This window comes from Perna viridis, chromosome 9 (genome assembly GCF_037379345.1).
Source record: "Perna viridis isolate PV_CMFRI_1.1 ecotype Kerala chromosome 9, ASM3737934v1, whole genome shotgun sequence".
NCBI lineage: Eukaryota > Metazoa > Mollusca > Bivalvia > Mytilida > Mytilidae > Perna > Perna viridis.
Window position 1 is genome coordinate 14,752,337 of NC_142453.1, and position 13,779 is coordinate 14,766,115.

Sequence of the window (13,779 nt, forward strand, 5' to 3'; positions counted from 1 at the left end):
ATATGGAAGACAACAACGACGGACGACGATGGACACAAAGTGATGACAATAGCTAACATGGCCTTTCATATCAGGTGAGCTTAAAAAAAGGACGTTACGCTACTGGACCACTGGATCCACCACTGGATAACACATAATGTATTTTGCCACTTCTTATTGCCTAAACAAAATATTTTGGGCACCTTACTTTTAGTGGGTTCATTTATGTATAATATAAACAACTACAACGTTAAATTGACAAAAGCACAAAGGACGACATATTTTTTTCAATACGATCAATGAGGCCACAAAATACATCAGTTACCAATCTAAAAATTTATTATCAATAAAAAAATACTACAGTACTCTCATATTATAACAAACCATGCTAACATGACATTTCATTCAAATAGTATTTTCCCATCCATAGACCAAAACTGTACTCTGTAACGGCTTTATGTCAGTCATATTTTTTAAAACACATTGAATTACTTTATGAAGATAAAACAAAATTTTGTGGCAACTGCAAAATTCAAATAGAAAATTAATGCAACTTTATAATTATAAGCTGTTAGAGAAAATATATAGAGATGTTGGTGAATCATGAATTGGTGTAAGAATCATTAACTTTCATAAATTAATCACAGGTATAAGTATTATAACCGCCCAAGAATCCCTTATGTTCATTCAAATATCAAGAGGGCATTACCTGAACAGTTTTACCAAATCCTGTACAAAAATAATGATTTTCCATAACATAACATTCAAAAAGATATACATTTGATCCCATGACTATACAATTTTATGCTTGGCAGGCATAATTTCTCAAATCAGGGAAATATCTAAAAGAACAATTTAATAAATGCTGTACCACACATTTAATGTAAACTTATTGATAAAAAAAAATCACTAAAATCTTGCATTTTACAATTACACCATTCAAATTATTCCTGAGAACACTTGTTTAAATGTACAACACTTGAACAACAAAATGTCATGTAGAGTTCATAATTCTAGTTTTAAAATCTTTGAACAGTTGCCACAAACGAAATCACTAACTGTTAATGCCATTGTTGATTAATTTGGAAGAGCACATACACAATTTTTTTTATAATAATATTTATTCTTAATTATTGGTTTAATGCTAATGGAGACAGGTTAATTTTTGTTTTTCTTGTATTTAATACTGAATAAGAATAAGAAAAATACAGGGTTATATTCTAGATAAAATAAAACTAATGCATATTTGACAACAACTGAAGTTAATAATCATGCTCCTACAGTGTCTAAGATAATTTTAAACACTATAACTTTTTCCCATCAGAGGATTAAAAAATATTATCTTTCTTTGCAGCAGAAATACAAATATCATCTGCTTGCAAAGAAAGGAACTATAAATAAATAGGTATTTAGAAATCTGTAAACACTGCTCTGTTAATATGATCTTAAAATGTGTATAAGAAAACTATTCAAAATATACCATAAATAAAAAAGCAAGAATTATATATATAAACTATACTGTTTAGAGTAAATACGGTTTCCTTTATTCAGTTTTTAGCTGAATATTTAACAAATACCAGAGAAATAAAATGCTTTACAGAAAACACTTTAAAATATAAAAATAAAAACAAACTAGTAACAAGAGGCTCCCAGGAGCCTGAATCGCTCACCTTGTTGAATTTTGCCTTTCAAGGGCAATAAATTAAACAAGAAGTTGTCCAACAATTTTGACTCAAGAGAATTTTGATAGGATTTATCATAAGGATCATTTCAGTAAATGAAAGTCTAAATCTATCATAGTTTTCAAGACATTGGCTGAAAACTGTAAAAAAAAAAATTATGCCTGAAGACTTTTGTAGTCCTAAAAATAAGGATCATTTCAGCTTTTGAAAGAATTTGGCTAAACCTAACCGTTTTGGAGATATATGCGAAAAACTACTGTCTGACACCTATGTTCTATTTTTAGTAACAGAGGCCATGTTTTTCGACAGATCAAAAATCCCCACTTCAATTCTATGCAGGATACCCCAAGGAACACTTATACCGAGTTCTGTTTCAATTGGTAAAATAGTGTCACAGAAGATTTTTGAAAGAAATAACATTAAAAATAGCAAAAAACTTTGAAAAAGGGCAATAACTCCAACATAGCTTAATAAATTAAAAAGAAAATTTGACTGCTGATAAATCTCATCATGCTAAAGACTTTTACTCCTTTCAAAATGAGCTAAACCTAATGGTTTTGGAGATATATGCAAAAAACTATTGTCTGATACGTATGTTCTATTTTTAGTAATGGCGGCCATGTTTTTCAACGGATCAAAAATCCCCACGCCAGTTCTATGCATGATACCCCAAGAAACATTCATACCAAGTTTGGTTAGTTTGGTTCCAATTGGTCATGTAGTGTGAGAGGAGAAGATTTTTGACAGACATAACATTAAAAATAGCAAAAAAACATCGAAAAAGAGCAATAACTCCAACATGACTGAACAGATTACAATGAAAATTTAACCGCAGATAGATCACATCATGCTAAACACTTTTACCCAGTCAGAAATGGGCTTAACCTAACCACTTTGGATATATAGGCAAAAAACTATTGTCCGACCCTTATGTTCTATTTTTAGTAATGGCGGCCATGTTTTTCAACGGATCAAAAATCCCCACATCAGTTCTATGCAGGATACCCGAAGGAACATTCATACCAAGTTTGGTTCCAATTGGTCAAGCACTTTCAGAGGAGAAGAGTTTTGAAAAATTGTTAACGACGATGACGGATGACCACGGATGCCAAGTGAGCTAAAAACTGCTTTAGTACATTAAAACAAAAGTATTCCACTTCCCAAATGAAGTAGAAATGGTAAAATAATAAAAAATATATTTGAACTTGGTTTCACATGTTAATGTCTTTAATATGAAGATCATTATACTTATAGTATATGACACATAGCCTAATACTGACAATTTCATACACCAACTTCTATGCCCTACTTTAAAACATAATAAAGTTATAACTGACCTTAGGGTTAAAAGCTGAGGTAAAATAAAAATCATGCAACCTAATGGTAATATATCAATAAGTCAAATATTTAAGGCCTAAATCAAAAGCCAAAATAGTTGGTCCAGACAAACTTCCTTTAAAAAAATGATCTTAAGGTCAAGGTCAATATCATACAAGGTCATAATAAGTGACACACCACATATTGCTAACACATCCATCCACATGCCAAGTATGTAAGACCAAGATCAAAGACAAAAATGTACATTCCTGGACGATCTTTCCCATTAAAAAGAGAATATGATTGACCTTAAAGTCAAAGGCCAAGGTAACATGAAAGTCATTACGATTCTCAACACACTGCATATGTTACCTTATAGTGATTAATTTTCACAGAGTGCTTATTTTGGTGTATTTTATTGGTCTGTCTAAAAAGGCCAAAATAAATTGGGCAGAATATTTACTCTGGAATATATCCACAATCCAAATATCGAAGGCCTGAATAAATCATCAGATTAAAACATACTTTAAAAGTATGGACAAATAAAAAAAAACAAGCAAAACAAATCAACGTTTATTTATAAATGCCAGGTGTAAATAAATGCATGGTGCATCTTGATACAACCACAAACGTTGAATAATGAATAGTTGGGGCAAATATGATCACCATATTCAAGCTTAAATCTTTGATATAGCATGGATTTCTGACACCAAATGAGTGTAATCAATGAACAAAAAATCTTTGAAATTGGATATTAACCTAATCAGATTTGTTGAAATCAATTGGTTTAACCTTGGACACTGATTTGGACCAACATGAATTCAGGGCCAAAAATCAAAGGACCCTAAAATTTCTTCGTTTGTGTGAATAAAAAAAAATTATTTAGGACTTCTTGGACCGGTCTGAAAACAAGGTTCAAAATCAAAAAAATAATTGCACAGTCAGATTCTGCATATCAAAAAACCTTCATAATTCATTGTTTTAGTAAGAAATCAAACCAAGTTTAATTCTGGACCCTGATTAAGACCAAAGTCCAATTGTCCTTTGTTCTTTTTTCTCTTCAATGTCGTTAACAGTTAAACCTATGAACCTAAAAAACCATACCTACCTTTTTGGTATGGAACCTTATGTTAAAATTACCAGGTATACATTGAGTAATACAAATTAATTGGATGAAGACAAAGTGTTTTCAGACAATAACCACATAGACAAAAGCACCATACTTTAACCATAAAAAGTATAGTTAATATGACAAATATAGTGACATCTGTCTAAACTAAACCCTGGATAAACAAAACAAAAAATGCTTAAACAGTGTTGTCCTTGGGCCTATACACCTAACCTTGATCCAATAAGACTGCCTCAAACCTTATACAAGCTTATATGAAATTGTCAATTAATAACGTTATATGTACAGGTTTCATCATATATTTGTCGGTAAAACCATTATACATTTGTCTGTAAAACCATCATATATTTGTTAGTACATACAGTTCTTCAATACATACTTCAACACCAAAAGGTTAAAAAAAAACAAAAATATAGGTTACTTACAAAATGTATTACATTAATTATGTGCTTTTGATAGCAAATTATTCTGAAAAAATAGCTAAGTACTTTAGGTAAAAATTCATATTAAATATCTGTGTATAGGAGGTATACATGCCTGATCTATTGTGTATTTAGGTTATACACTGGTGCATTTGTTATGTTTCACCATATCTTATCAATATGTATAAAAAAATGTGCAAAGTTTGAATAATAATAATTCTACACTTTTGAGCAACTGACTACACAAAATGGTAACTGTTAAGTATGACTGACATGTGGACGGTCATGAGGCTACCACACATATGCTTTCACAATTGGTGACACAGATAAAAATGCCAATGTGAAACTTTTAACTAAAAGTATCAAGCTTTTATACTAATATTTTACATTAGTTAATTAATAGAAATTTGATTGAATGTCATGTAGAGATTACAGAAGAACAATTAAACCATTCTATTTAAATACTAATGACTTTTATGCTGTTTCTTTTTCCACAAAAATATAACATACAAAAAGATAGTTCTCATATTTGATGATTGACCACTAAACACCTTAACATTTCAGCACATTGCAATCATCACATAAATGGCAGGTTCCAAATAACAACTATAGTATCTAATTTCAACTTTAACATGCCTGTCACAAGATGCTGAATTACAGTAGACACAACACAAACAATATCTCAGACAGCTGCTCTGTACATAAAGACTAAAAATACTTTGATGTGAAAAAATTGAAAAGTCCCACATTATTCAAGGTTCAGATCAGACAGATTTTCAATTTATTCAGGGTTCATTTTAGACAGGATCCATGTATTTCATGAAAACCATAAACACAATGCTAGCCTGACAAAAATTGATACATCTTTTGAGGATCAATTTGATAGGCTTTTACATTATACTTTGAAACTGTTTGATTTTGTTTTATCAATTTAAGGTAAAACTCCAAGCTGCACAACAATATAATACCTAAGATATCTATCACCAAAATAACTCATTAATCCATAATCACTGAACATGTACACAAATCTTTACACATGTGAAATCTAAACATAATTATTCCAAACAATGTCAACAAAAACTGTAGCACCATGGGAACTATTGTTCTATAACTAATTATTGCATCAAGTCAAAATATAGCTAGCATTAATCCTTAAAAATTCAACAATCATAGCAAAATTTAACTACCCAATCAAATTAATCTGACTCTAGCACCCTATAAAAATAAATGTTGTGGAAGGAACTATAGTTCATGGGAACCAAATTTTTTGGTTTGTTTAATCAAAATTCAAACTCATGACATATGTTAAATTTCCTATAAAAACTTCCATTTCCCAACAGTAATGTAATCCATGCATTTGAAAATCCACCAGCAAAAGTATGAAAAACCATGTAAAATGTTACCCATGAAAAAACAGTACCTTCAAAGAAATTCCATCTGTAGTAGTTAACCTTCTATAATAAGTTATCTCTATTAGTTTAACTGTTTTTATAACATAGTTAAACTTCCATCCAGGGAATTTCGAGGTGTGTTTCTTCCTGGAGATCCACGACTGTCACTCTGTAGGGAACTTTGAGAAGGAACTTTATCCATGTGGGGCATCTTCTCCCCACGAAGGAACTTCTCTACCTTGTCTACACAAGCATCCTGATAATCATGCACCCATCTGAAAATAGATTGAATACCAGTACATGTAATATCTCATTGTAACATTTTTTAATCTATCCTTATCCTCCTAAAAATGTAAACCACATGTGCAAAGACCATTAAAAAACTTTTTGTTTATTTGTACCCATGAAGATAGATGAATACAAAAGAAAAATACAAAATGTTTAAGTAGCACTCCACAAAAGAATGATGCAAAGACCATTAAAAAACTTTTTGTTTGTTTGTACCCATGAAGATAGATGAATAAAAAAGAAAAAAACAAAATGTTTACAATACCATAGTAAACAGAAAGTAACATGTGGTTTTTCAAATAAAACTTGTTCATAGGAGATAAAAATAAAAGAATGTACTGTAGAATTCAAAATTAAGGGAGAAAATTCTGTAAATGTCACTATAACACAATAGAAACTATTGGATTTTTCATGTTGATCATCTTCTAAGAGCAGACAGCTTGGAATGAATAATTATACATTTCATCATATAGACCTATAAAGCAATTTAATAACAAAACTAAAAATGTGTAGCCTTTTTTTTAAGTGTATCACATTTTACAGAATTTGCATGATTCTTAAAAAGACTGCAACTTAAATTCCTAATTAACACATATTTCAAGCAGTATTTTAAGGGTGGCTGTATTTGATTTGCAGTATACTTTGTAACTATTTCTGTCAAGACCTTTTTTTTTTATCTTTACTGACTTTCTGAAATTGGAAACATTTGTCTGTCCTTAAGTTTTCAAAACAGAGATTATTTCCCATCCTTTTATTTCTAATATTGTATCCTATGCAGTCAATCGAATGATTGCTCCCTTACTCTGAACTATTACCAACATTATGTTTTATTACAGTACAATGGATCAAATAGTAAATATATATCTATATAAGGATAGATGTTCAGATAAAGTTGGTATATGTTTACATGTATGTTCATGCAGGTATATGTTTACATGTATGTTCATGCAGGTATATGTTTGCATGTATCTTCATGCAAAGTTGGTGTATAACAAATTATTGTTTAAGTTTGTGTCAAGTGTATATGTGTCAGTTGTAAAGTTCGTAATACGTGTTGTATATGCTTTCTTATTTATAAAGTTGGTGCATTTAAAGGTGTAAAGTGTATTATATAAGTCCATATGCAATTTACTTATTTCATCCAAAACAATTTCACATATATGTAGGTATTGGATTTAAAGTAGAGCTAATTAAGAAAACTTTATTATCATAAACGACTAATGATAAAATGTATACAAAACAATAATATAATAACAAATATCAACCACACTAAACAACTGTTTGATTGTAAACACAACTGCCAGAACTATCAAAATTATTTATCAGATCAATGTGCCTTAAAAGACAAGGTAATCTTATACAGTTACAATAAAGAAAAGTAGAACAAATTCAATCAGCAGAATAGCTAACTTAAAATACAAATAAAATTTCTAAACAAAAACGAATAAAAGTGGAATATCTAAACAAGTTATCTTTCTAGAAATCATCCAAAACAAAAACTGTAAATGACCATAAATCTGTGTAAACCAGACATCTATTATGTGTTAACTCAACAATCTCCTACATCAGTCCAGTTTACACAAATTTTACTATAAATAACCATAAACCTGTGTAAACCAGACATCTAACATGTGTTAACCAAACAATCTCCTACATCAGTCCACCAAACACAGATTTTACTGTAAATAACCTTAAACCTGTGTAAACCAGGCATCTAACATGTTAACTCAACAATCTCCTACATCAGTCCAGTTTACACAAATTTTACTATAAATAACCATAAACCTGTGTAAACCAGACATCTAACATGTGTTAACCAAACAATCTCCTACATCAGTCCACCAAACACAGATTTTACTGTAAATAACCTTAAACCTGTGTAAACCAGGCATCTAACATGTTAACCCAACAATCTCCTACATCAGTCCACCTTACACAGATTTTACTGTAATAACTATACACCTGTGTAAACTAGACATCTAACTTGTGTTTATCCAACAATCTCCTACATCAGTCCACCTAACACAGCTTTTACTGTAAATAACCATAAACCTGTGTAAACCAGACATCTAACATGTTAACCCAACAATCTCCTACATCAGTCCACCTTACACAGATGTTACTGTTAATAACCTTAAATCTGTGTAAACTAGACAACTAACATGTGTTAACCCAACAATCTCCAACATCAGTCCACCTTACACAGATTTTACTGTAAATGACTATAAATCTGTGTAAACCAGACATCGAACGTGTTAACCAAACAATTTTCTACATCAGTCCAGTTTACACAAATTTTACTATAAATAACCATAAACCTGTGTAAACCAGACATCTAACATGTGTTAACCAAACAATCTTCTACATCAGTCCAGTTTACACAAATTTTACTGGAAAAGCTATACACCTGTGTAAACTAGACATCTAACTTGTGTTTAACCAACAATCTCCTACATCAGTCCACCTTACACAGATTATACTGTAAATAACCTTAAACCTGTGTAAACCAGACATCTAACGTGTTAATCCAACAATCTCCTACATCAGTCCACCTTACACAGATTTTACTGTAAATAACCTTAAGCCTGTGTAAACTAGACATCTAACGTGTAAATCCAACAATCTCCTACATCAGTCCAGTTTACACAGATTTTACTGTAATATCCTTATTCCTCTGATTTAAAACTTAATGTATCCAAAAATAAGTAAATAATTGTATGAAGTTTCACTCGTTGTGCTCGGTGCACCCTCACTCATACAGGAAGTTGATCCAAAATTGCTTACTACAACATAAGCCACATACCACATTTGAAATCTATCTGTCCAATGACAGTTGAGATTTTTGTGATGAAAATTCTCTCTCTCATTCAATATTGTAAAAAGTAGGGCATTAATGGAAAATTAATAAAGTGATACCCCGCAACGCAATAATTAAAAAAAAGGTAATGGCCAGATTTGAACATTGGCCCATCTGGAAAACTGCATTTTGGATTTTGCCAAAAATTGAACTCAATCTGTATTTTAGAGTACTAAATAATTCTGCAAAGTTTCAAAAGTTGGAAACAAACAGACAGAGGGTGGACATAATAGAAAGTTGATATTGGACAGCTACTAAAATCAAATACAATTATATGGTTAAATTATATGTTTGAATTTGTCAGACAGACAAATAAAAAGAAAAAAAATACTTCTTACCCAAACCAGTTAGTTGCTGGAAAATCGTTTTACTTAAAGGGATAAAACACAGAAACTCCATTTTATCATTGTTTTACCAATAGCTGGCCATTTATGTCGCATTGTTTTACCCCAAGCGATAGCGAGAGCTTAAATAACGACACAAATGGCCAGCCCGTGGTAAAACAAGGATAAAATGGAGTTTCTGTGATTAATTTCGATTCTAATATGACTAGTTTCTTCATATTTTTTAATATACAAATTTTTAATAAACCATTGCACAAACTGTTGGTCATGTGTCAATAACTTTTTTTACAATGGTTGATATGAAAAATGTCATGTTAGAATGCATTAGTACCCATAGATGAAATCCAAGAACAATGAACCATGGTTTAATGTGTCAGACAAACAGACACACATACAGATAGAACAAATAATCCCTGGGTAGGTACTGTCAAAGTCATAAAGCAGTGTGTGATACTTCTACTCATCAGTCAAAGGCAAGGTAAAAATTGCATTAGGCTGGTGCTTAATTTACTGAGCACTTACTAAGTTAGTGAGTACTAATTTCGTAAGTAGTATTGTAATGATCCTGTTCATAAAAAAGTCCAAGGGCCATAACTCTGCAAATTAAAAGCTTCACTGAGCACAGCATGATACAACTGCAGCCACTTAACTTTGCTAATCTGAGGTAAGTGTGGACACATTATTAGTTTTTGACACACTAAACATAGGAATTAACAGTTCATAATGGATGCAATAAATAGTTTAGACACAATATTACAGTATTTTGAAATTCAATTAAAGTATAAAGGTCTGCTTCAGGGTGCATTTATGGATCACCTTGTACATCATTATCTCAACTAGAGGCTCTAGAGAGCCTGAATTGCTCACCTGGTCAAAAATAATCTTTTTAGGTTTCTAAGGCCAGACTCTTGACCTTATTGCACTACTGTCACAAGAATCATTTAATCAAAAGAGAGCATCTTAGTTATCTACCCAGTTTTCATATTATAAAACAAATCTTTTTTAATCATATTTTTACTCTTAAAAAGCAATGACTATGAAAATTTCAGCATAGGTCTGTCTCACTATTCTGGTCAATTTTACCCATGAAAATTTGGCTAAACCCATTGTTTTTCAAGTTAATTAAAAAAATATCCTCAATTTTCAGTAATGGTGGCCATGCTTCAACAGATCAAAATCTCAACACACAGATTGTTATGGATATCCCAACAAACATCCATACCATATTTGGTTACAGTCCATCCTATTAGTAGTCTCAAAAGAAATGATTTTAAAAGTTGGTTATGTAAAATTCCAGAAAAAATAATCCATTTCAGGACCCATAACTCATTCATCTGTCCATAGATCTTTCTGAAAATTTCAGCTTAAGTCCAACTCATCATGCTGCAAAAATTTACTCCTGCCAGATTTTACCTAAACCCATCTGTTCTTGAGTTGTGTGCAAAATTCTGCAATTTGACCCCTATGGTCTATTTTTAATATCGGCTGCCAAGTTTTTGGCAAGATCAAAAATCTACACACACAGATTGTTAAAGATATTCTACAGAACATTCAAGCTGAGTTTTGTTTCAATCCATTAAGTTGTTTCAGAGGAAAAGATTTTCAAAGTTGGAAATGTAAAATTTTGGGAAAAATCCATTTCAGGACCCATAACTCATTCATTTGTCAACAGATCTTTCTGAAAATTTCAGCATAGGTCCATCCCATCATGCTGAACAATTTGACTACAGTAAGATTTTAGCTAAACCCAACTGTTTTTGAGATATTTACAAAATTCTGCAATTTGACCCCTTATGGTCTATTTTTAGTAACGGTGGCCATGTTTTTTTGCAAGATGAAAATCCCCCACACAAGGATTGTTAAAAGTTCCCTAAGGAACATTCATTGTTTTGTTACAATCTGTCGAGTAGTTTCAGAGAAGAAAATGTTTGAAAAAAGTAAAGGACGACGACAGGCACATAGTGATGGCAATAAGTAAACACAGTAAAAGCTAGGGTTTATTTGGTGAGCTCATACTCTGAGGCCAGAATTTCCATATGGATTCCAAAAAAAAAAATAGTTACAAATTTTTTGCAGTCGTATAAAAATCAACAGACCAGAACAAAATTTGAACCTGATTTGTAACTTTCCATAGTAATATAATGTACCAAATATGAAATGAATATCTGCAAGCATGACATAAAAAAAGTGTGGAAAACTGAGTTATTGTATGAATTTCCTAAGTCCAAGGGCCATAACTCAGCAAAAAAACAAGGGACTGGAACAAAAATGGACATAAAAGCAAGGCTAAATAAAGCAGGCTCAGCATTTGAACAACTTCAGCACATCTGGTGGTCCAACAACTACCGTCTGAAGACCAACCTCCAATTTTACAATTGTAATGTTAAATAAGTCCTCCTGTATGGGTCTGAATGCAAGCCATGCAAGCATCATGAGATTAATAGAGGCATTTCACAACAACTGCCTTAGAAAAATAAACCACATCTTCTGGCTAAATAAGATCAGCAACAAAGATCTGCACAAGACATGTCAAAAAAGAGCATTGCATTGCAATTAGAAATCAATCAAAGAAAAATGAGATGGCTTGGACATGTTATGAGAATGCCCCAAGGGCACCACCTGGAAAGAGGAAGAGAGGTAGACATCATACCACCTGGCAAAAAAACTATAACATATGAAAAAGAGGAAATGGGCTACTCATGGGGACAAGCACAGCAGTTTGTGGCAAAAGACAGAGGTAGATGGCAATTACTTGTTGAAACCAATTGTGACATAGAAGATAAATAAGTAAGTATATGAAATTTCATCTCTATGTCCACACATAATTTTTTTGCTAAACAGTCTGTTTCTAGCTATTATACTTAGTTGTTACATAAACAATATCAATGGATCACAACAAAATTCTAAATCATTAAGGAAAAACCATAATTAATGCACAAGGACAAATATACAATATTATGCTATAATTTCTTGAGAAAATAAAATTCTTCTGAATTTCCACATAAATAAAATGTTTTGCGAGGCGCAGCTTGATACAAACACATATATCAAAATGTAAACAGCTGCGGCAAGAATGGATTTATGTTAATACATCATGAATTTACATTTTTGTAAGCAGCAAACAAAGAATTGACAGCAATTAAGAATAAGACAACAATTAAAGTGGCCTCTTCTTGGCTACTTAATTCCTGAATGGTTCTAGTAACAATGCCTGAAATTCAATCCCGGCCTTATGTAAGTGGCATGGGACATTGTGGTACAATTTCAAAGGGATCACGTTTGTTTATCCAACATATTATCCAGACATCAGAAACATGCTTGTTTCTCGCCTCTTATTATGTTACAAAATTAGTGAACATATTGTTTTTACTTCTGTTTTTTTTTTAATTCTTTCTTCTAACCTCCCTCTTGTCCACGAACTTCTCTGAATAGACTGAATGGATTTATACCAAACAAAAATAGACCCCCTAGGCCCAATAAACAGATGTGCATAAAGTTTTGAAATTTTATAACATGGCCGCTATCTCAAATTAGCCATCATGTAAACTTTTAAAAAATTGTCAAAAAATCATAAAAAAATAGTAGAAAGTTCATACTTGCATCACCACAATCTGATCAGCCACTTTGAAGTTTTAAAAATGGTTGCCATTTCAAGATGGCTACCAGTCAAAAGTATAAAAAAATTAAATAAATTCTTTGATGCGTACAAAGTGATTCTAAATGCTCCTGTGACAATGGGGAACCTTGGGGAACACCCTGTTATGCTAAGTGTAACAATTATATCTAGTGCCTGACTGGTTCAAGTCACAAAGCGAAAAATCAATTGCAGCCTTCCTTTAGTGGTATGGCTCCTTTTGGTACAAAATCAAAGAGATCAAATCACTTGTACTAAACTCACTCTTCTGAAATCATAAAAAAAACATATTTCTGGCCCTTTTATGACCCCTTTTCACAAAACAGCTCAAGGAACAATCCCAAAATCAATCAATCAACTAGCCTTCCTTTTGTGATATGCAATCTTGTGGTACAATTTCAAAAATATTAATAAAATTTCCATTCACTAACAGTCAAGTAACTGTCTTTACATCATAAATATGATTGTTTCTAGTCCCATTTTGCCCCCTCATTCCTATATTTATTCAAGTTACAATTCCCAAAACCAACCACAGCCTTAATCCTTTAAATGTACCACACCTTGTTGTTTAACTTAAAGAGATCCGTTCACTTTTAGTCAAGTTATTGTCTGGACAATTCATTAAAATGCTTGTTTCTGGTTCTATTTTGATCCCTAACAAGGACATTGACCCTAACAGCATGACACCGTAATACTAAAGCCAACTTTTTTTGGTCATATAACAAATTATATTTGT

General features: G+C 31.7%; 1 protein-coding gene across 4 annotated transcripts in view; it reads right to left on the reverse strand.

Annotated features, from left to right (window-relative positions):
- Positions 1–300: 300 nt before the first annotated feature.
- LOC148606901 (NAD(+) hydrolase SARM1-like) overlaps positions 301–13,779 on the reverse strand; it is a 38,102-nt gene continuing 24,623 nt past the window's right edge. For all 4 annotated transcript variants that reach the window (XM_088547090.1, XM_088547089.1, XM_088547086.1 and 1 more), the window contains one exon: positions 301–6,195. In XM_088547090.1, the coding sequence (XP_088403216.1) occupies positions 6,018–6,195 (178 nt within the window). In that variant the 3' untranslated portion in view covers positions 301–6,017. The remainder of the gene's footprint in view (positions 6,196–13,779) is intronic.